The 24,256-nt window shown below is 37.4% G+C and overlaps 1 protein-coding gene across 2 annotated transcripts in view; it reads left to right on the top strand.

The window, feature by feature from the left end:
* The window catches only part of Nalcn (sodium leak channel, non-selective), a 240,345-nt gene that overhangs the window by 76,240 nt on the left and 139,849 nt on the right, over window positions 1-24,256 (top strand). For both annotated transcript variants that reach the window (XM_038310269.1, XM_038310270.1), the window contains 3 exons: window positions 2,468-2,599; window positions 18,578-18,745; window positions 20,922-21,113. In XM_038310269.1, coding sequence (XP_038166197.1) covers window positions 2,468-2,599; window positions 18,578-18,745; window positions 20,922-21,113 — 492 coding nt within the window. The remainder of the gene's footprint in view (window positions 1-2,467; window positions 2,600-18,577; window positions 18,746-20,921; window positions 21,114-24,256) is intronic.

A 24,256-nucleotide genomic window follows, 5' to 3' on the forward strand; every position in this document is an offset into this window, starting at 1 on the left:
GAGATACATAGACATTCAGACAAAAAAAATAACCTAATTATGATGACAGCTCCAAAGCCAAGCTGTGACAGTTAAAAAACCAATTTCAAAGTTTTTTGACAGCCATGGCTAAAAGCTTTGTTTGGACTTTTCTGTAATAACAGTTTACTTAAGACCTAAATCCAAAGTGAAGGAAACAGAAAGAAAAAGTTGTAGCTTTTCTGTCATGCTAATAAAATAGAAATCGGGTGACGTGTGTTTGATAGAGCATTATGTTGAAAAGGCTATAGAAAGGAAGTGAATGGCGTGGAATTTAACTCTCACAATGCAAAGAAAGAGGAAATAACAATGCAAATTCTAACGAGAATAGAAATTTGACAACTGATTTCCTTATCTATGTTATGAAGATCAGTAGTTCCTGAAAGTAACTTGATGGCCATACAAACAGGTTGATTGGCAGTTTTTTAATTCGATTTTTATATTACTGATGAAATAAAGTCAAAGAGAAAAAGATAGAAAAGTGTTTCAATTGCCAGGAAGGACATGAAGCTTCATGGAAAACTGACTTTTTCCTTGGTTCAGACATTTCTAGATTTATTAGGTTTTTTTTTATCACTTTGGTTTATCTTCCTTGGTTCTGGGCTCAGAGATGTCCAATATAATTAACTCATTCGCCTTGTGTGATTAATTTCTCATTCCTGACAGAAACATATCTGGATCATAAAATGGCATTTGTTTGGACTAGAAGTCTTTATAGGACCTGCAGTATATTAGCACATTTTTATAGATGTTGTCTTACTTAAAAATGGTAATATACGTTTTCAGCAAATTGTGTTCACTTACTGTGAAGAAAACTGAGGTGCAGTGATTGCACCTGAGGCTTAAGTGGCTTGCTCAGGGGTACAACACCAGGAAGTGGTGGAGTCTCAGCTGCAGACAATTTGGGTACCCCCAACTGTCAGGGAAGGCTAGGTGAGATGATGCCTGGGACATCTTTCAGTCTCTTTATCTCAGTCTCAGTCTGAGAATTACGTAGGTTCTTTCAGTTGCACGGCTAAGGAACTTGTCAGTCAGATCATAGGGCAGGGACACACAGTGTCCATAGTATGAGGAAGAAAAGAAGCCTCAGGAAGAGAAGATGTGACTGCCTTTCTATGTTCTGACTCGGAAAGGTTTTGCTTTGGGGTGTTAGCAAAGCCTATGCAAGCTTTTCTCTAGCCTTACTCCCCACCTGCCTCCACTCTGTGGATTTAGCTGCCACAGGACTGAGCTCGATGTCTAAACGAAATGGCATAGTTCTCGCTCCATGCCTCATTCAAATTCATATTCTCTCTCTTTATCAAGCTCTCATGAGTTCTCTCCTATTTGTAAATCTATAATAAATTTCCTTCCAATACCAAAAAAAAAAAAAACAATAAAGGAAGAGACGATATGGTAGCACTCAGAGCGTCCTGAGTGGTTGGCTCTCTGTGTCCAATGCCTTCACACTCTCTTTTCTCCACTTAGATGATCTCTTCCTCACAATGGAGTAAAATCACAGAATAGACTTCAGACAGACTTAGTGGTGGAGCTTGGGTCTGATGCATTCTGTTGTGTGGTCTTGAACAAACAACCTAAGTCCTATGAACACTGAGTATAATACATGTCACATATGCTACTGTTTAGAGATGTAGCATTAACAGACGCAGGATGATTAACATGTACATTAATGACTTCACACATAATAAACATTCAGCACGTGGTAGCTACCGTGATACCTGTTTTTAATGCTTAGTTAGCTCCACTCTGATACAGAAAATGGACTTGGACCCAATTTAATCCCCAATCCCGAGTCCAACCTTATTCTTATGTGACAGTGCAGAAAATTACTTAACTTCTTGGAGTCTCAAATTTCTTATTCATCAATTTAGAATAACATACTAGGACTAACATCAACGTTAATTGAGTTAATCTATGTAAAATTCTAGAACAACCCCAGATACTTAAGAAGCTCAGCAGACAGTCATTATTCACTTCAGGATTATGTAAGCAATAAAGGAAAATAAATCTTCTGTTTCTCCCTCTTTCCAACTTTATAACCATCTGCAAAATGTTTTTACTATCCTCCTTGATACCAAAAAGACATGCTTGTTTTTCAGAATAACCATCATGAAAACTATTTTTCAATGTATTAATAACTCAAGGTCAAAACAACTTGATGTCCAAGATTCAAGTATATACAAGTTAAATTAAATGTATTTTCCAATTTTAACTGAAGATTTCTGAAATTATGATCTTCTACATCTTTAACTCACTGAAAGAAATGGCTTCCTTTGGTCCCACTATTAAGCAAGAAAGACACTGATCAGTGGCCTTGGAAATACTGTTTTTCACTGCCATATTGTCCCATAGGTGTGTTGTCCCTCAAAATATATCACCATTCACATGTCTGTTAGTGGTGAGGTTTGTGTCTTCATGAAGAATCTGCCTATCTGTTTTGCCTCCTCAGAAAATGATGCGGTCATCCGTTTTCCACATGTTTATTCTAAGCATGGTGACTGTGGACGTGATAGTCGCAGCCAGCAACTACTACAAGGGAGAAAACTTCAGAAGGCAGTATGATGAGTTCTACCTCGCAGAGGTAAGTCGCTGGAGGTATGTGCAGCAGTGCTCACAGCAGAGGAGCCTCGTAAAGGGCCTAACTTGGCTGCCTCCTGAGCTGACTCATCATCTGCCTCTTAAGAGATTCCTCTGGTCACTTGTTTGACTCATTTCCTGTCACCGTGAGCCTGTAACGTCTTTGCCACAGCAGTTATGTTGCCAAGGTAACCTTTCTTTGCCCTTTGAGCCTTAGTCCAGATCTTTCTGTTTTCCTAACAACCTCTCATTTTGTCTCCTTTTGTCATACTGTGGTAGCATACTTGTACTGCTGTAAGCTATCCCAGGTTCAGAAACTCAGAAAGAGACTAGTCAGCTCCATTCTAGGGGGAGGATGTGGGTAAACTGAAAGTTCCACTACAACAATCACTGCACCAGAGGCTCAGGGGTTAACACCTGAGCTGAGGATGCCAAATCACACAGAGGATGAATGTTTAAAATGACGGATGTGCTAATTGCCCTGATTTGGTCATTACACATCTCTACATGCACCACATCAAATTAACCTGAAGTCATTAGACTTGGGCAGCAAGTACTTTCCCAATGAAGCATCTCACTGGACCTAATTCTTAATTTTTAAATTAATCAACTAATTAATTTCTTCCAGCCTGATCACAGGTTCCCCTCCATCTCCCCTCTCCTTCCAGTCCCTCTCCCCATCCACTTCCTCCACCTTCCCTTCAGAAAAGTACTCAAAAAAAAACCAAAGTGTATAAAGTTGCAGCAAGACTAGGCACCTCCTCTGCTATTGAGGCTGGAGGAGGCAACCCAGCAAGGATAAGAGTCCCAAGAGCAGGCAACAGAGTCAGAGACAACCCCCACTCCCTCTGCCAGGAGTCCCACAAGAAGATGAAGCCACAAATGAGCAACACAAGTGCAAAGGGCACAGGTCAGTCCCATGCAGGTTCTCTGGATGGTGGTTCAGTCTCTGTGAGATCCCATAAGGCCAAGTTAGTTGACTCTGTATGCTTTCCCATGGTGCTCTTGGCCCCTCTGGCTCCCATAAAGCTTCCTCCTGCCCCCTCCACAGGAATTACCAAGGCCCGCCTAACGTTTGGCTGTGGATCTCTGCATCTGCTTCCATCAATTGCTGGGTGAAGCCTCTCTGATGATAATTGGTCTAGGCAATGATCTGGGGTCCCTAGGACGAGCCTCAACTCTGGTAAAGGAGCTGGAGGTCTAATTTTTGAATATTTTTAATCATCTTCAAAGACCAATGTCTTACGTGTAAAGCAAATCCCACAATTTAATGGCCATATATTTATGGAAAAATGGATTGATGTAGAGGGACCCATAAATTGCATAAAGAGATATACAAATTTAATGATGCTACACTTCAAAAAATCCCACATATGAGTAAAACAAACTTAAAACCAGACAGATACACCTTAATTATGTTTGTTACAAGAAAGTTTTTGATATAGAAAGCAATTTGTTTTGTAATTGAGTTCTCTTAGGTACTCAAAACTCCCCTAACACATTAGTAATGGAACAGGTTAGTAAAAAATTAAGTTCACACACACACACAAACTTCTCTGAAAAAGAATCACTCAATGCATATATTGAATATAAGCATCTATGTAGATGTTAATAAACTTCTATGGAGTCATTTATAAACCCCATGCTACTTGTAGAGCTCTATTTCCTGTAACAAAATCCCTTTAATCCTAAATTCCATTGCCTAGGAATAGCTGTGACATGGCATTGATCTAATAGCTTTAGGTTACATGCTTACAGGCATCAAGAAAACAGATGGTAAACAATAACAGTGGTGAAAGAACAGAGAATCTCATGAGTAAATTATATCTACATCAACACCAAAAAGGTAACGGTTTTGCTGCAAACTCAGCAAGAAATATCATTAAGTAGAAATGGGTTTGCAAGGTGGCTCAGTTGCTAAAAGTACTTCCATCCAGGCCTGATGACCTGAGTTCAGTCCTCAATCCGCAAGTTGAAAAAGAGAAAACTCAATAGAGGTTATACTAACATGTGTCATTGCACAAATTTGCACACAGACAGAGAACTCCAGTCATATGGACACACAATCAAAATGATCAAATGAATGTAAACATTTTATAGCATAAACAAAAACATAGACCTATAAGTGACTCATTCCGAGGCTTAATATTAAGTATAATTGCTTGACTGATGGCTCAGACTTATTACTAGCTAGTTCTTACAGGTAAATTCTAATAATTTGTGTATCGCTATGTGACTTCGTGGCATTAACTGTTCTCTAGTACACCTTGCTGCTCTGGCAGCTCACTGGCAACTCTCTCCACCCCACCCTTCTTCACATGATTCTCTGTTTGGGTTTCCCACCTAGCTATATTCTGTCATGCTGTAGGCCAAAGCATCTTCATTCATCAACCAATAAAATCAACACATATTCACAGGCTCCAGAAGAACATCCCACATAAGGGATGTTTTATGATAAAGTTTTAACATAAAGAATGGATGTGGATGGGAAAGATGGGTCCTCACTGAATTTTATTTCTGTCAGGTAGTGAGAAGTGGATGGACATTGAAGTAAATGGCACAATAAAATGGGAAGCTTAAGTAAATCGGGGAGATTTAGCCAAATATATTATTTGGTTAAATATATATATATATTTTAAATATATATATTTGTATACATAATAATAATGATAATAAAGAGACACTTCAAGTGCAGTGTTAAAGATCCAAACAAATTTTCACAATATGCACTTAACAGTGAAATCACATGAAAGATAACAACTGTCCTGGCTCTTACATAAGAAAGAAGAAAGGCAGTGTTCAAACTGACCCAGCTTTAGAATGGGAGAGCTGAAACACAAAGAGATGGGAAAATAGGGGTGACTCACAAAGCAGATGAATTGAAAGCCAGGTGGCTCCGGCTGGCAATGGAAACTGGTGAAATAGAGAAGAATAAAAAGAAGACAGGATGCTCAAGATCTCTATATGATCAAAACACATATTTGATTGAAGTAAAAGAATGAGAAAGTAATCATGGCCAGAAACAGGAATTCAAGATTTCCACTTGCACCATAATTTTGATAATAAAGCATAAAACTTAGTGTGTTGTGTTAGGATGGGTGGATTGAACATAAGAATGGGGTTTTTCCAAGAGTGCAAGGAACCACCATAGCCTGAGAGTTGCTGAGTCTCAAGTGGGTATTGAAGAGGACTGTCAGTTCTTAAACAAGGTGCATGAGTGGTTGATGGAGAGTTGAGTAGACAGTAGGGAGATGGAGTCAGAGGTTGGTTTATCCTGATGGAATTCTATCAAGGGGTTACTAGGATGAATGGATGGAACATCTTTTCCTTATCCATTTATTGTATGCCACAGAGCATAGCAGCCTGGACTCCCTCTGGTACAAAGGGATGTGTGTAGTAGAGTATTATGTAATATACTTGGGAGAGAAACACTGGAGGCAAAGACATGTGCACGAGGTATAATCTGCACATGGAACTTGATAAAGCAGATGGAATTGTTTAAAATAGGGATGGACACATAATGCTTACAGGCCATGTCATGGAGGTGAAAATAAAGATTCCACATTGCACAAAAGAATTACATCAGAGGTTTAACCAGCATTCTAGAGAACCAGCATTCTAGAGAACAAACAGAGATGGTCATGGTAATAGGATATTGCCATTCTCTCGAGGAGTACCAATCTCTCCTGCAGGAGTGCTAATATTAGAGATTGCATGGGCATCACTTCTGTAGTCTTCCCACAGTAGACACTTGTTATACCATGTGCTTGGGAGTAAATGAAGTGGCCACATACCCTGAAGATGTAGTAACTTGATTGATCTTTCATTATACTATAAAAATTGCAACAAGATATCAAAGAATTTCTATTGTGAAGTTCATTAATTGATACTTAAATGCTGGTAGAGTCTTGGGGCAGGTGATTACTCATCAATTTTCATAGTTTTATTGATAACATTAAAAATAACAAGCATAGAGATAAGATGGGGGAGCAAAACAGGCAAATCCTGAAATACTGTTTCATATATATATATATATATATATATATATATATATATATATATATCCTAACTTGTCCTTCTCAAACCAATAACACAAACTTGATTTTAAAAATGAGCCTTGTCTTGAGGTAAACCCTTTCTACATAAGTACTCATTGCCAACCACATGACATTGAACATGTAAAAATTTTAGGGGCATAGATTTCATAGGAAGTGTTATTACAAAATCTAACACGAACATCAAGAACAAGGAATTTACTAGAAGGACAATTCAGGAGGCTGTGGACATGTCTGTGGCATTGGTGGTGATGGTTTCATAAGCATGTATGTATACCCAGTCCAGCACGTTAATACACTATATAAACATACCTTTTACATGTCAATTGCTTCTCAGTAAAAAAGGTAGATAACCCTACTGACAGTGGAGGAGGACTGAGAAACCAAGGACAATGGCAATGAACATGAACTCTACAGCATGGACGGGCTCACTGTGAGCCTTGTCAGTTTGGTTGCTCACCTTCCTGGACTTACGGGGAGCTGGGAGGACCTTGGACTTAACATAGTGAAGGGAACCCTGATGGCTCTTTGTCTTTGGAGAGGGGTGGAGTCGGGGTATGGGTGGAAGGGAGGGGAGGGAAGGGGGAGGAGGAGGGGAGGAGATGGAAATCTTGAATAAAAAAATGAGGAAAAAAAATGGATATAAAGGAACCGAAATGGTTTTGCTAGTTAAAAAAAAAGGTAGATAACTAAATAAAAAAGTGCAAAGGCTAACTCTTTGAAATCCTGGAAAGAAAAGGAAATAAGTTAGGCATAAGATTCTATTTACTTAAGTAATCTAAGCCATCGGCTTATCATTGAACTACTTAAACAATTAAAATCTGTTCCAATAGATGGACTGACTTTTGGTGTTTGAGTTTCTCAGAATATGCTTGGACTTCCTTCAAATTCTCGTATCCCACCTTTTTAAATAAAAAAAAAAATGTATTAAGTCACAGTGATTTATTTTGAGTATGGATAAATTGTTCTCACTAAATGTACTTTTTAAACAAATATTTTCTTTCAGTTTAAGCCAAGAATCACCAAAATTTCTTGAAGTACTAAAAACATTTGTTAGACTCTGTAGGCCAACAACTCTCCGACTGCACCTCAACTCAGCCACCTTTGTTCCAAAGTGAATGTGGTCTCAAGCCAGCTGAGTTTTATAAAAGTTTATTTACAAAAGTAGGCAATATAGTAGATGTTGTATGAGCTACAGTTGCACAAAGCTTTCCAAGTAGAATTCTCATAGCTACCACTTTTTGGAAAACCTATTATATGTGAAGTACTTTAAAGAAATTCATTATCTCATTTAATTCCCCCAAACAGCTATAATGACAGCAGTTGAAGACACAGAGTGTAATGCCTCTGTGTTCACGAAACAGTGTTGCGTAGGAGTTCTGAAAACTTAACTTTCGCACTATGTCACAAAAGGTCATGAGGTTTGAAAGAGGCAATTTCTTTGTTAGATTTCTACATATTATAGAATAAATTGTTTAGGAAAATTCAAAATGAGCCAGTCAACCCACAATCAACTCACAGTCTAAATCAACTTCCTTTGAGAGTGAATTAAGCTGCTTCTGTTGTGGAGCAGTAGACTTGCTTTGTTACTTTGGATTAATATATCTAAATTTAGAATTAGCTAAGAAACAGGAAAAAGATGTTTTTTATTTCCCAAAGTATGCTTTAACATTAAATGAATAGACTGATTATTTGGTTAAAAAATACTTTTCATTTTCATCTAGACAATATTTATATATGTGCATTTTAAATATAATTTTGTGTTTAATCACAAATATTAATATTATGAGCATTATTTTCTGCTCTGTGGTAATTTGGATATTTGTATATCCATTAGAAGACTGCCACATTAAAAATCCAAGTGCTACATAAAGTCTTATCACAGGAAGTGAGCAATTTTAACAGAATTTCTTAAATAGAAACTATATTTTTCAAATGAAAAGGAGTCATAATTTACCACTCTGTCTTTCCCTGAATATTAGATGAAACTAAGAAGTATTCTTGAAACAGACATTCAACTTTCCAGTTGTGTGTTGTTTGTCAAGCTTAGAATATCTCTCCCAATCCTCTGCCAGTGTATTCACTTGAATGCTATATTGTCTTTATTATACTATTATTATTTACCTAAAGTTGTGTAAATAAAAATAATTGAATCCAGGCAGTGGTAGCGCATGCCTTTAATCCCAACACTTGGGAAGCAGAGGCAGGCAGATTTCTGTGAGTTCAAGATCAGCCTGGTCTACAAGAGCTAGTTCCAGAACAGGCATCAAGGCCACACGGAGAAACCCTATCTTTAAAGAAAAAAAAGGAACCATTAGAATAGAAAATTGTTGTTAGTTGTATTTTGGTTGTATATCTCAAACCTTACATCTCTGTAAACAGTTTATGTACCAATCCGTGTTTCTGATAGCTCTAAAATCATTCTCTATTACTAAAATATTTATTAAACTGATTTTTCAGTGTTATGAGTCATAATCTGGCAATGTGCTGATTTTTTTTAAAGTTTCTATAGCTCAAGAGAATGAACACATCTTTAGAAGGGATTGTTGCTCAAGCAATATGGTCCTAAGACTAAACTTGTCTTGCACTAGTAAAAGTTGGGAAGTAGATACCTGGGATGTCAAATACAACCATAAGCCTTTGTTCATTATGTAAGGCTATTCTTCTTCATCTTTGTCTATCATTTCTGTTATGTGAAATGTCCAGTCTTTGAAAATAATCTTCAACTTTTAACTTTATTCTTAATTATTAGTCATTTTAAAAACCCATCACATAGACGATATTGCATAAAATATTTGTGCTCACCATTATCATCCTGGTTCTTCAAAAGTAATTTTTTCCACTTGCTTCAGGATATTTGTTCAGAAACAATTAATAGACAGAGTTAAGAAAGTCCCATTTGTCCTTTCATCTTATCCTTCTGCCTATTCTACTGAGAAGTATATTCATCACTCCAAAGTATGCCTTTTAAGAGTATCAAATATCTACAAAGAGTTTTGTTTTATCTTTCATTCTTTATGGTCTTTTGAAACCACTGCTGTTGATCACAGTACTGTATGCTTATTTGTTCCACGGATAATGGCATTGTAGTCTTCAGTGGCTTTGCTTTTGATCTTTTGCCATAAGATACAATGCTTCTCTCAAAACATTCTCATCTCTGATTTCATGCCACGTTGGGGAGAGGCTTTGAGGAATTTCTGTTTGTTTCTCTTTCTCAGAGCATATATCTTGGCTAGAGACTGCTAGAGTACAAAATACAACCATATTCAATTTTGCTAACTGTGCTTGAAAACACTCATTCTGCCAGATTGTATGAACAACTTCATTTCATGCTAACTTTATGGTCATTCTCATTTTAAATTTTATCATTTTCATATAAGAAATCATTGTAGATTAATTAATATGCCTGGTCTTGATTACTGTACAGAATTAGCTTTTTTCATCTTCTATTTACTTGCCTCCAAAATAAGTAAGTGGACCTGGCTGTTTTTCAGTTATCTGGTGAACTGCAGATCCTCTCCATGAGTGCAGCTTATCTCTGAGTTTTGAAATTGTTGGTTCCCTTGGTTTCCATGAAGGTTATCAGTTTTAATAATGTAAGACTTAATAGTCTTTATTTTTTAATATAAAGTCAAGTATCTTGGATATTTGAAATTGCTTAAGTGTCAGGGAATCTGTTTTTCTAATATTATCCACTAAGAATGAAAGGAAACCTACATAGTTTAACGCATGAAGAATAGCAGATCAAAGCTATTTGTGAGAAAAGCCCTTAGCAGACCACTGAGAAAAGCAAACGTTATTACTTACCAGGATAAAGGTATCAATGAAAACCTACAAATAACAAGGATGAATGGTGGGCATTCATGTCAAGACAGAAGTAAGCTGTGTGTGTTCCCTGTCACTACTTCTGTCCAGTATTTCCCTGAAACCTAAACTAGAACAACAAATGCAGAAGAAAAAGCCAAGAAGTACTAATTAGGAAAGGAGAGACAAAGAGAAGAAAAGGGGACGAGAAATCAGAGAAGGGAGCACAAAACAGATTCAATGATGCATTTGTCATTGTAAAAATTCTAAACAAACCTGTAGGCATGCTCTAAGAAATAAGAATTTTCAGTAATGTTGTGGGATATGGGATTAGCATACTAAATTCAAAGTAGTTTTCATCACAATTAATAAAAATTTAATTGAAAATAATTTATTTAAAAAATACTGAAAGATGTCTAGGTATACATTTCACAAAATATACACAAGATCATTGGGAAAAATTAGAAAGCATTATTGAAACATGCAAGAAAACAAAAAATAAAAACTCAATAAACATGTCTTTAGCAACAATTAAATCTCTGTTTATCATACATTTATTTTGGCTCCCAGCTTAAAAATTTTGGTTTTTAGTGATGGGGAAAACATGACTCTGGGAACAGTCCATTCTGCGGAGAACCTATGCTAACAGTTCGCCATATAACCATAAACCAGAAAACAGAGAGCACAGGTCAGAATCAGGGGCACTATAACCTTCAAAGACCCAGATCTAGTAACCTATTTACTGCAACAAAGTTTCCACTAAAGGCTCCATAATATAAAACTAGTGCCATATGCTGGGAACCAAGAGTTTAAAATATGAGCCTTTGGGGTCATTCTAGATGCAAACCATAACAAAAGCTCACCTGAGTTTGGACCTCGTAGTTCTTACAGTGTTTGTGATTGAAAGGTAAACCAGTGTTCACATTTGTAGCTTATGACACAGTCAACCTCATGAGTCATCTCATTGCCACAGACAATCATGTACAGCCCCTATGTCTCTGGAATACTGTCAGTTCACTAGGTAATTCAATGGAAAACCTTTGAAATAAATGGCTAAATAGTACAGCTTATCATTATAGAAGTGTCACTTTATCTAAAACTGATAATGTTCCTAATGCTGATAAAATTAATAATAAGATTCAAATATTTTAGAAATATATATAAAAATAATTGTCAGAAGGAATTTAGCTATTAAAGTTTTCCAAGAAAATGAAATTAAACAACAATATTGTCAAAGATTGCTGCTATAAAAGGATATGCTTTCATAATTTATTTCTTTTGATTAATTTACTTCAACATAGGTGTCAGAATTTGTTGGAACTAGAATAAATGATTCATTTTACTTATTTTCATTCTAACAATTATGGTAAGAGCAGATGGTTCTGGAGGAACACAGGAATTACTCGAGAAAAAGAAGGCTCTCTAGAAGGTGACAAAGCAAGCCTACACTTTATAAAAGCCTTTCTGCTTCCAGTGCATCCCCCTCACAGATGAAGCCGAAGGTCCAATTAAAGTTGTGGAGCACTACTAAAGATTCACCTCTTGTTGATCAGAAACACTATGGCAATTCATTCTGGGTCAAGGACAAGTAGAACAGCTAAACCTTCATGATTGAAGACAGAGACTGGGAAAGCTTTCCATTGTTATAGGATGAACAGTAAGATCTATTGCTTAGGGGTTATGACATACAGAAAGCTGTAGAAGTAAGAACAGCTCACCTGAAGGACCAGACCAAGCTCCCTTATGGACAGCTGACAAGGGACGTCGTATATAGTACCAAGGACCAGTAACCTTCAAATGGTATTGAAAAAGACAGTCTAGCCCTGGTTCATCTATATAGATACATAGTAAAATACACTCATTCATAGTTTGTCACCCATAAATGTTCAAGCATCATCTTTGAATTAAAAGAGTGGTTTCTATTTTTCCTTTTATGTTTAAATGTGCCATTTTCTAATCAGTTAATTTCATCCTTCTTTCCAAAATTTGTCATTCATCTGGTTATTCAACTTACTAGTCACATGAGCTCAATTACACATTATTTGAACAAAATATACTATACTATCTTGAGAACAAATATAGTACTATCTTTTTTAACAATAATTCATTTAATTTTTGAAGTGTTTTCATAATTTATTTATTTTTGTTTTATGTGTGTATTTTCCTGCATATATGTATATATATCATATGCACATATCATTTAATTTTTAAAATCTGGATCTAATATTGGTAATTTTATTGAAGACAAGAAGGCCTTCTGTGCTATATGTTAGATGTCATTTGTGTTATAATAAAATTTAAAAATTCTAAATAATAATGTACAAGTTTTAAATCATAGACTGTACATTACTAAGATCATTAATAAATTCTCTTATAATGACAGCAAACAAGATATAACTTTTTCAGGATGGAGGGTTATTTAATCTTATTCATCCTGGTTAGAGTCCATAATGGAGAAATGCTGCTTACTGGCTTGTTCTCCATAGCTTCCTCCTCTCTCTCTCTCTCTCTCTCTCTCTCTCTCTCTCTCTCTCTCTCTCTCTCTCTCTCTCTCTTCCTCCTTTTCCTCCTTCTTTTTGTTCTTCTTTTTTTTTATTTTTATTTTTTGTTAGGGTTACTGTTAGGGTTAGGGTTAGTTTTACGGTTAGGGTTAAGTTTGGGGATAGGGGTTAGGGTTAGGGTTAGGGTTAGGGGGTTAGGGTACGTGTTAGGGTTAGGTTTAGGGTTAGGGTTTATTGTCAGGGTTAGGGTTAGGGTTAAATTTAGAGCGTTATGGTTAGGGTTAGGTTTATGGTTAGGTTTAGGGTTGGGTTTAGGATTAGAGTTAGGCATTACGGTAATTTTAGGGATAGGGTTAGGGTTAGGGTTAGGGGGTTAGTGTTATTGTTAGGGTTAGGGTTAGGGTTTAGGGTTAGGGTTAGGGTTAGGGTTAGCGTTAGTTTTAGGGTTAGGGTTAGGGTTAGGATTGGGGTTGGGGTTGGGGATAGGATTAGGGTTAAAGATAGGGTTAGGGTTAGAGGGTTAGTGTTATTGTTAGTGTTAGGGTTAGGGTCTAAGGTTAGGGTTAGGGTTAGTGTTAGGGTTAGGTTTAGGGTTAGGGTTTATGGTTAGGGTTAGGGTTAGGTTTAGAGGGTTAGGGTTAGGGTTACGGTTAGGATTAGGGTTAGGGTTATTGTTAGGGTTAGGTTTAGGGGTTATGGTAATGTTAGGGTTAGTGTTAGGGTAAAGGTTAATGTTAGGGTTAGCGTTAGAGTTAGGGATAGGAGTAGGATTAGCATTAGGGGGAGGGTTAGGGTTAGGGTTAGGGTTAGGGTTAGGGTTTAGTGTAATGTTATGGTTAGGATCCTTGTTATGGTTAGGGTTAGGGTTAGGGGTTATGGTTATGGTTAGGGTTAGGGTTAGGTTTAGATTTAGGTTTAGGGTTAGGGGTTAAGGTTTAGGGTTAGGGTTAGGGTTAGGGTTAGGTTTAGGGATTATGGTAATCTTAGGGTTAGGGTCAGGTAAAATGTTAGTGTTAGGGTTAGCGTTAGAGTTAGGGATAGGAGTAGGATTAGCCTTAGCGGTAAGGTTAGGGTTAGGGTTAGGGTTAGGGTTTAGTGTAATGTTATGGTTAGGGTTCTGGTTAGGGTTAGGCTTAGGGATAGGGTCAGGGGTTAGGTTTAGGGTGTCAGGGTTAGTGTTAAGTTTCGAGTTAGGGTTAGGGAGTTAGGGTTAGTGTTAGTGTTAGGGTTAGGGTTAGGGTGAGTGTTAGGGTTAGGGTTCTTGTTAAGGTTAGGGTAGTGATAATGTTAGGGTAAGGGTTTAGGGTTAGGGTTAAGGTAAGGGTTAGGGTTAGTGTTAGTGTTAGGGTTAGGGTTAGGGGTTAGGGTTAGGGTTTTCTTTTCAATTTTCCAAACTCTAAGTCAGCACACCTCAATGAACAGTTAAAATAGCCATTCTGAAACTGTGGACTTTCACATTGTGTTTTATGCTTTTACTATCAAATATATACTTTATGTACTTGTTGTACTGGCTGGTTTTGTGTATCAAATTGACATAAGCTAGAGTCATCAGAGGAAGGAGTCTCAGCTGAGACCCAGCTGTAAGGCATTTTCTCATTTAGTGACCAAGGGGGAATATCCCAGTCCATGAGTGGTGCCATTCCCGGGCTGTTGGTCATGAGTTCTATAAGAAGGTCAGCAGAGCAAGCCATGCGAAGCAATCCAGTAAGCAGCCCCCGTCCATGACCTCTACATTAGCTCCTGCCTCTGGGATTCTGCCCTTTTTGAGTTCCTGTCCTGACTTTGGTGATGAACAGCAATACTGAAGTGTAAATCAAGTGAACCTTTTCCTCCTCAACTAGCTTTTCAGTCATGGTATTTCATTGCAGCAATAGAAACCTTAACTAAGCCTCTTATCTGCAACAAAAAAGGCAACAACATCAAAACCATGCCAGCATTAGAAAAAATATTATAGCGCTCTCATAACCTTAACTCACATCTCTTACCAGTATTCCGTCATTCCTCATCCTCTAAGATTTAGCCTTTGACCTAGTATTTAGCCCCTAATATTTAGCTTTTCTGGTTCTCTTGAAATTTAATTATCACATAAGGTGTATTAAGTGGGCAAAAGCTGTGTCTAGAGAGTACTCTGTAGAATATTCCATTGTACTGTGTGAATATATGTCACTGTGATTGGTTTAATAAAGAAGATGATTGACCAATAGCTAAAGAGGGTAAGGTTAGGCAGGAAGAGTCAAACAGAATGCTGGGGAGAAGGGCAGAGTCAGAGGAGTTCACTAGCTAGATGTGAAAGAAGCAATATGAAGTACATACATGAAGTAAAATAGCCTCAGAACATCACAGAGATTAATAGAAATGGATTAATTTATGTTGTAAGAACTAGTTAGTAAAAAGTTTGAACTTTCAGCCAAGCATTTATAATTATTTAGTCTCTGTGTCAGCTATTTGGGAACTGGCAGGCAGGGAAGAAAAACCCACCCACGGTACTCAGTGGTTAAGAGCACTTTGTTGACTCCCCAAGGGAGGCCTTATCCACTCTGAGGAGTGGATGAGGAGTGGGAAGGGGGGTGAAGTGGGAGAAAGGAGAAGAGGAGGGAGGGAGAGCTGGAGTTGGCACGTAAAATGAAAAAGAAATAAATAAAAATAAATAAATAAGAGCACTTGTTGCTGTTCCAAAGGATCAGAGTTCAGTTCCCAGAACCCACATCAAATCACAACCACCTGCAATTCCAGCTCCAGGGCATCTGATGACCTTCCTGAACATATATATGTGCACATATATATTTCACAAATATGTGAATAGAAGACTACAGAATATGGTCCAGGTAAATAGTATGACATAATATGGTTCTGACTGTGTTGACTACTATTTTACAACAGCTCCATTTTGCATACTTCATCTATTATTTTGAGATAGAGTCTCAGCTTATTCCTGCCTCGCCCTCCTTGGTGTTGGAATTACAGGCTCAAGCCACCACACCACTTCAAAGGTAATCTTCTAAAACAAAGTTTAAAGATAAAAGGAGATGAAAGTGTAAAATTTATAATACAAACTTGTGAACTATCAACTAAATATATTAAGTACGTTTAGCAGACAAAGATTAATGACTTTAATATAAAAAAATCTCAAAACTGATAAGAAACACAAAATAACACCATAGAACATTGGCAAGCTTATGAACAGTAAAATATAATTACTTTTAAAAGAAATTAACTCTGATATATAAATACCCATATTAATGCATGAGAAGCATTACATCTGACTGTACTAATGCTGATCAAAGTTTTGAGGCAAGAGTAACTTTTTGACATTCCTGGGAGGCAAACGGTTTATTATAAATATTTTTGGAAATGATCTTTTACTTTCCAAACTTTAAAACATATGAATCTTGTTTTTGTGCTCTCTCCCATAATGCCAACTATGAAAGACTACTTATATGTATAAAATCCTCAATAAAACAGGCAAGGTAGCACACGATTGTAAGCCAGCACTCTGAAGTTTAAGGCAGAATGGTGAACGAGAAAGACAAGCCTGCCCTACAGTCTTGTAAGCTAAATAAAATTTTAGTCCATTGTTAATGTGTAGGAGGATAGACAGAAGTGTTCGGCTGTGTTTGCCTAATGATGCTTTCATTCGGTGAACTAAAATGGAGAATATTAAGTGGAATAAGTTATAAACACCATGGGAAATTATGCAGATGGTCCACAGTGAGTTGGGTCGCCTTCCTTTAATCTGGAGGGATAGGATGTGTGTGAAAGAGAAAAGCAACTTTCAAAATGACATTTAGAATGCAAGGCCTGCATGCCTGGAGATACTGAGACAAGACACAGTGTGTTAACAGAAACCTCTGACAAAGGTGAACTGAAGAGCTTATTCACATTTTCTTGTGTTCTTAAAATTATCTCAAAGTTAATTATTATTTTTACAAGTGTGTGTGTATGTGTGTGTGTGTGGTGTGTAACTTAGTCTGTTTAATATTGCTCTTATGTATATATGCATTGAGAGTGGGTAATCTATCAGAGGCACACTGCAGAAGATCTACTTTCCCTCTCAGTAGTTAATTATCTGTAGTTCTTAAGCGTGAGGTCTTGTGAGATTTTCCCCACACATATTTTCATGTCAACCAGTATTGTTGTGCTGGTCTTATACTAAATACCAATATAGCTGCAATTTCATGGGTGCAGTTTTCCTATCAAATATAGAAGACCCTATCCCCAAGGAGACTTTCTGGTCCTCTGGCTCTTTCAGTCTTTCAGTTCTTTGAACCTTCAGTGTGGGGTTATGTTGCAGATGTAGCAGTTGGGTCTGGGAAACTCTGTTAGTATTTTTTCTACATTTTGACTAGTTGTAGATTTCTGTAATGCTCTCTGTCTGCTATACATAGAATCATCTTTGGTGAGAGATGAGAACTAAACTTATCGTGGGAATAAGGATAGTATTTAAAATGCAGCTAGAAATGAAAATGTTTTGCCTTTTTTTTGAGTGTTCATAGCATGGAAATGTCCAGCAAAAAATAGAAAGCAAGTTGAATCTACAGACATGGTAGCCTTCAAATATCCAAATCCTTATGCATATCTAAATTAACAACCTGCATTGCTTCTACTATTCCTTTTCTTTTAATGTTTGTTTGTTTGTCTATCTGTTTTGAGAAAGGGTTTCTCTGAGTAGATTTGGAGATGCCCTGGAACTAGCTCTTGTAGACCAGGCTGGCCTCAAACTCACAGAGACCCGTCTTCCTCTGCCTCCCGAGTTCTGGGATTAAAAGTGTGCACCAACACCACAAGTATTCCATTTCTTAATGTTATTACTATAATTACATTTCTGTACATTTTCCAAATATGAGTAAAATAAAATACTTTTTATATTCAATAATGGCACAGAAATAAAGGGATTTAATTTCTAAAAATTTTATAGTGTATGCTGAGACACTATAAAATTATAACTAATCCCAATATTCAGTTTCATGTCCTTTAGTTAGAAGTTAATACAGTATTGCCTATTTTAATTCCAATTATAACCTATTTCTATAAGATAAGAAGTATCACCCTCCGAGCAGGTAAAGAATGGAAAAACCTGCTACCTATATTTGTACACTTTATAGTATTGTTATTTTTAATATTGGAATTTACGTGAAAGATCTTTAAAATATATGAATTATGTACACAAATTTCTTACTTGGTACAGATTCTCAATTTCTCTGCTTGTTATATACCTCAAAATCTAGATGAATCAATGATATTTCTGATGGTCTAATATAGATAGCTTTAGTCTCATGTTTTATCTGATGGGTTTCAAGCACATCTTTTTAAAAATGTTAGGACTGGAGAGATAATTCAGTGGTTACGGACTCTGGCCACACTTTTAGAAGAAGAGACTTCAGGTCCCAGCATCCACACCCACAGTTCACAGCTGCCTGTAACTCTGGCCTCTGCAGGCAACTGCACTCATATGCACATATGCGTATACAAACATATACATAAAACGTTTTATGAATATAAAATGTCGTTGTGAGGCTTTATTAGTTTCTATACAGTGGCCGGAACTCACTTTTCATAAATATATGGGGAAATTGGAAATGTACAATTTTAAATGTCAATCTTGGTGTCACATTGTTCCTCTAGGTGGCTTTTACAGTCCTGTTTGACCTGGAAGCACTTCTCAAGATATGGTGCCTGGGGTTTACTGGCTACATCAGCTCATCTCTCCACAAGTTTGAACTCCTGCTTGTTATTGGGACCACCCTCCATGTGTATCCAGATCTCTATCATTCTCAGTTCACATACTTCCAGGTAAGACAACGAATGCCCATTTCCCAGCAAAGTGGAAATCACCTAATATATATGTACATCGTAATATGGCATTGGGGGATTTCAATGACATCTTAATTATTAGAAATAGTACCATAGCAAATTATAAACATTGATTTAAATTCCTTAGAATTTCAGTAATATATACAAATCTTTAACAAAACTGCTTTGTTGTTAACAAAATCTTAATCATTTGATTTTATCAATTAAAAACTCTGGAGCCAGATGCTGGGGTGAAAGACCGCTAGCTCAGAGAGGCAGAGAATGCACCCAGCTGAACTTCCTCCACAGCTGATGTCCCAGATGCCTTGCTACTCCTATGCCATCTCAAAAAAAAAAAAAACAAAAAAAAAAAAAACAAAAAAAAAACAACTCCTCAAACTGACATGTTCCCAACTAGTGTCTACAGGTATACACACTTGCATGCGTATGTTTATCATATATCTCTCTATAGATACCAACTTCTAAACCAAGTAAGATGGTGGCAGAGACTTTTAGAGGAAGTCCCAGTAGACTTCTGCCACTGAGGCACAGACCACACCTCCCAGAAAGGGTGGATGACCCGCCCACCAGCACTCCTCCATGGATTCTGACCCTGGGAACCCTCCCTCAAACCCATGCTTTCCCTGCTACTCCCAGGCCCCTCTTCTGTGCCCCCCCCAACCCCAGAAGACTTCTGTCTAGCAGGACTAGACCACACACGTCAGAATGGGTGAGTGGCCTACCTGCCAGCAGAACTGTACCCCTCTTTCTATTCTGTCCCCCAAGACCCTTCCGCAGGCCAATATCATCCTTACTCATTCCTGGCCCAACTGTTGCTGGGCCGTGAACTGAACTCTGATGGATTTCTGCAACTGGAGCACAGACAACACCAGCCACAACCAGCCTTACCAGTGCACAAACAGCCATTCCCCAGAACTCCGCAGATTCCATGGGCCCAGATGCAGTCCATACCAGTTGGAAGAACAGCCCTGGCCCTATACAAGAAGTCAGGCTGGTCCTAGGTACCCAGAAGAATACTTGGGCTTTACCAGAGGCGAGGCTGGATCTAGAGACCCAAGAAGAATTTCAGCTTTACCAGAGAGGCCAGACTGAATCAAGAGCCCAGTTCTTCACAGGAACAGCCAATACTCTTAACTGTGGAGCTATATTTCAATCCCTCCTTAATTATATTTCCCTCAGAGTTTCATCTGCTTTATGCTCTTTAGTAATAGTACCATAAAATAGTATTTCCCTAATAAGTTTGGCACATAATTAATATTTAAATTTAAAAACTAATTTATTATTTGTCTTTGGGTTTAGATTTGAAAATACCTTCCAAATAAATATGTAGGATAATATATAACATCTGTAGAGTAGAGATGACTAATTAAGCAGTTAGTAAACACCCAGGTAAAACCAGTGCTTTGTTTCCACAAGGTCCTCACAGGATCCAGCCTCTTATGTTAGATATGACCTTATGTAGGCTTTTCCATGCTTTCTGTTTGTATTATAGGTATCATTCCACCTGTTTCCATTTTTAGGGCAGAGAAAGAAAAAATAAATATAATAAACATATCTAGGGCATGTTTGATTCACTATGCCTGACTGTTAGGAACACTCAGCTACAGAGTACAGAGGCAAAGGCTAGAAAGTAGAATCTGTTGCCCTGGGGAATCACTTGGCTAAAACCCAGTAGAATCTATTTAAAGGAAGAAGGAGAAGCAGATGTTAGAGTAGGAGTCTGAGCCTGTCCTTGATAGATGTTTGATTTTTCCCCATTTTTAATGTGTAATACCTACCTAGGAAGGCTTATTGCGGGAGATATTAAATAAACTAATGCTGAATGAAATGTTTTCTTTGGTATTAAGAATTGGAAAAATATTAGTTTCTTGTCAACAGTATGTACTAGTTAATGTCATTTTGAAAGATCATATTGAGTGTTCAAACAGTTGCCAATGTTTACCCTTACTCCCTGATTTGAGATTTACTGTGTTCTCACTATATGTCAGACCACATGCTGAAGATGTCTTAGTTACCTTAAATTATTATTATTTTTAGTCTCTAGATGAAATGGAAAATTATGACATTTTTACACAGTACCATGAAAATTCATATTTTCGTATGGATATCTTTAAAATTCTTTTTCTGGAATGTATGCCTTTTTCTCCATGACTAGGTTCTTCGGGTAGTCCGGCTTATTAAGATTTCACCTGCATTGGAAGACTTTGTGTATAAGATATTTGGTCCTGGGAAGAAGCTTGGAAGCTTGGTGGTGTTCACTGCCAGCCTGTTAATTGTCATGTCAGCCATTAGCCTGCAGATGTTCTGCTTCGTTGAAGAACTGGACAGATTCACCACGTTTCCAAGGGTGAGATTCTCCACATCTTCAATGGCCAGTTTAACCCATTGTTCTTATTTTAGGAATGATAATTAACACCAAAGGAATTTTACTTAGTCATGGTTCAAAACTATTATCATATCTTTGATAATTTGAGATCATTAAATTTTAGTATTTTGATTAGTCTCTTCTTTAGGATAAAGTTACTTGAATTCATTTTCAGCACCATTGGAGCGTACATCAGTTTTAAAATTTTGGAAATAATATTTTGGATGCCACAAAACATCAAAAAGAGAAAATGGGAGCAATGTTCATTTGTGATTGATTTACTATGTATCAGGAATTTTAACTAAAGAATCCATTTTTGTGAGATGTAACCTATTTTAGACTTATTTTATAGTTCCTCTTTTTATGCTGTGTCTAATCTAAAAACAAACTTTGGATTGTCTATGTAATTCAGAGACTTCAAATTTGAGATGACTTTACTAGATGATTAGACTTCTGCATTTGTGTTAAAATTCACAAGGGGTAAGGAAAAAGTAACAATAATTAACTATATAAACAGGACTTAGGATTTAGTCCCTGACTAAGAGGACCCATGTAGACCAATAAACATAACAGTACAGTGACTGAGACAAAACATTGTGTGTTTTCACCAAAAATAGAAATAGTAAGACCGATGTTTGTGGGACAAAGAATTATGGAGTAAAACAGGATAAAACAAGTTCTTTTATATTAAGCTTTGGTAGTAGAAAGTTTTATACTTTTAACGGAGGTGTTAATAAGATAGATTTTAAATAATTTTTGTTTAAAATTTGTTACTTAGCTATCAGTGTTAGAATTTATCCTTTTATGATACATATTTTTATTTATACATCCATTTGTTGCATATTTATAACAAATCAGTAAATGATAATTATACCAAGTATATTAGATAAAACTAAACTTTAGATCCTCCTAACCTCTCAGTTGAGGGGAGGAACCAGCAAATAAACACACAGCTATGCAGGCACAAAACACTCTGTAACCCCAGAGGATGACCCATGACCAGGATGGAAAAGTCCAGAAAGGATAATTGGATCAGACGATCCCAAGTGAGCAGATGATGTAGTCACAGGTGTAAAAGGTTTAATATGAGTGTGTTTTCAGAGGAAAGAGAAAGAGTAGTTGATAATTGTATTGGTCAGGGTTTCTATTGCTTTATTAAACACCATACACAAAAGTAACTCAGGGAAGAAAGAGCTTCATATTCCAGTTCACAGTTCACTGAGGGATGCCAAGGAAGGGATTCAAGGCAGGAACTAAAAGAAAATCCATGAAAGAAGGCCTCATACTAGCTTACTCCCCATGGCTTGCTCAGTCTGTTCTTACAGTACTCAGAGCCACCAGCCCAGGGGTAGCACTGCCCACATGTGAGCAGAATCCTCTGATTTCAATCACTATTAAAGAAAATACCTCCAAAGACTTGCCTACAGGCCAGTTTTATAAAGTCATTTTCTCAATTAAGATTCCCTATTCCCAGATATGTCTAGGTTTGTGTCAAGTTGATAAAGCCCAGCCATCACAGTAGCCAGTGGTGAGAGAAGACATCAGACTGTGGGCTGTATGGAAGGGTGAGGCTTAAACCGTGCCATAAATAAGACAACAGCAATGTGATCATAGTGAGGGAGAAGGCAAGATCCAGGATATGAGCACAAAGTACTGAGACCTAGCAGACAAGGTTGTCAACGAGGACAAGGAACCAATGAAACTCACAGGCAAGCTATTCACTCACTGTGCTGTTCAGGCAGAAGCACTGAGAAAGTCAGAAGTAGCCCTCACCCCCATCACTCTTGCTCCTGAAGAACAACGTGAGCTCAGAACATGTATGTGAGGCAGTGCACGGTGTATGGATCTTTTACTTCTGAGAGGTCATGAAATGAAACGTCTTGTCTTTTATAAGCCAGGAGATGGTTGTCAGAAAGAGTGAGGATCCAGGCATGGAAATGCACAGATCTAGAATAAAGAATACTCTAGTGGGGTCCCTGGCAAAGACACCTCTAGCAAAGGCACCTGAGTCAAGAAGAACAGCTGTGCCCTTGAGCATGGCTTCCCCGTGGAGTGGGACTGAATCCGTGATTGCGATGTAAGTCCTAGATGCATACCAATGCAACTGTAATGTCCCAGATGCATACTAACATAGGCAGGGATAGGAGTTTGCCTGTGATGCACTCTGATGAATGCACATAGGTTTCTCCACAGATGGGTCAGCTCTGCTTTGTGTGATGGAGAAATGTAAACAAGGAAAGCCCCCCCCCCCTTCTCTTCCTTTAGCTCTTCATGAGTGCATGTCCGTCTTCCACTCCAGACTGCTGGAACTGATACTATCTTGGACCATATGTCCCTCTAATCTGATTCAGAACACTGTTGAAGGCTGTTGTGTCAGCTGCTTTTCTAGGCACAAGGAATTCTACATGGGAAAAAAGTAAGAACAAAAGATAGCTCTGTACTTTACAAACCACCTTATTTTAATTTCATACATTCATCTTTTACAGTTTCCTCCCATTTCACCTCAATATTTATAGCCCTTACTCAAAAACATTTTTAATGAGACATATTTTGAGTGCAAAAGTTCCAGCTGTTTAGAAGGGTAATGTCACCATACTGGTCATCTGAAGGGGCATCTTGTAACCAGTGCATTAATATTTCTATAGGACATTTAGACAAGCAAGTAAAGACATTATGTAAGTCTCATGTAAAAACATATTTTGCTAATAAATTAACTGTTTTGAAGAACACACATAGGAGATTTTCAGCAGTGTTTGGACTCAGGGTATTGAGTTGGGCTGTGTACCCACATGATAATTCAGGAACTTGCCTTTCTGTCGCATGTTTCAATTTTACCTCTGGTGCATTGTATTTTTAGCTGTGTGGTGCTGGGAAAATTATTCTCTAAGGTTTTTTTCATAACCAAAATATGAGTAAAAGTGCTGTTGTTTTCTCCATTACACATATTGAAAAATATGCAAAAACAATACGCTTGGTCTTAGACACTCTTTTAAGAGGTCCTAATACACCTTATGTGGTGTGTTTGATTGCTGGTGCCATTGTGACTGTATTAAAGACTAGGCTGTTTTCTAAACCTTTCCCTGACCTGCCCCTTCAGCTTAGCTCTATTTTCAAGTCATGCTCCT

This window comes from Arvicola amphibius, chromosome 13, assembly GCF_903992535.2.
Source record: "Arvicola amphibius chromosome 13, mArvAmp1.2, whole genome shotgun sequence".
In the NCBI taxonomy this organism is placed as follows: Eukaryota; Metazoa; Chordata; class Mammalia; order Rodentia; family Cricetidae; genus Arvicola; species Arvicola amphibius.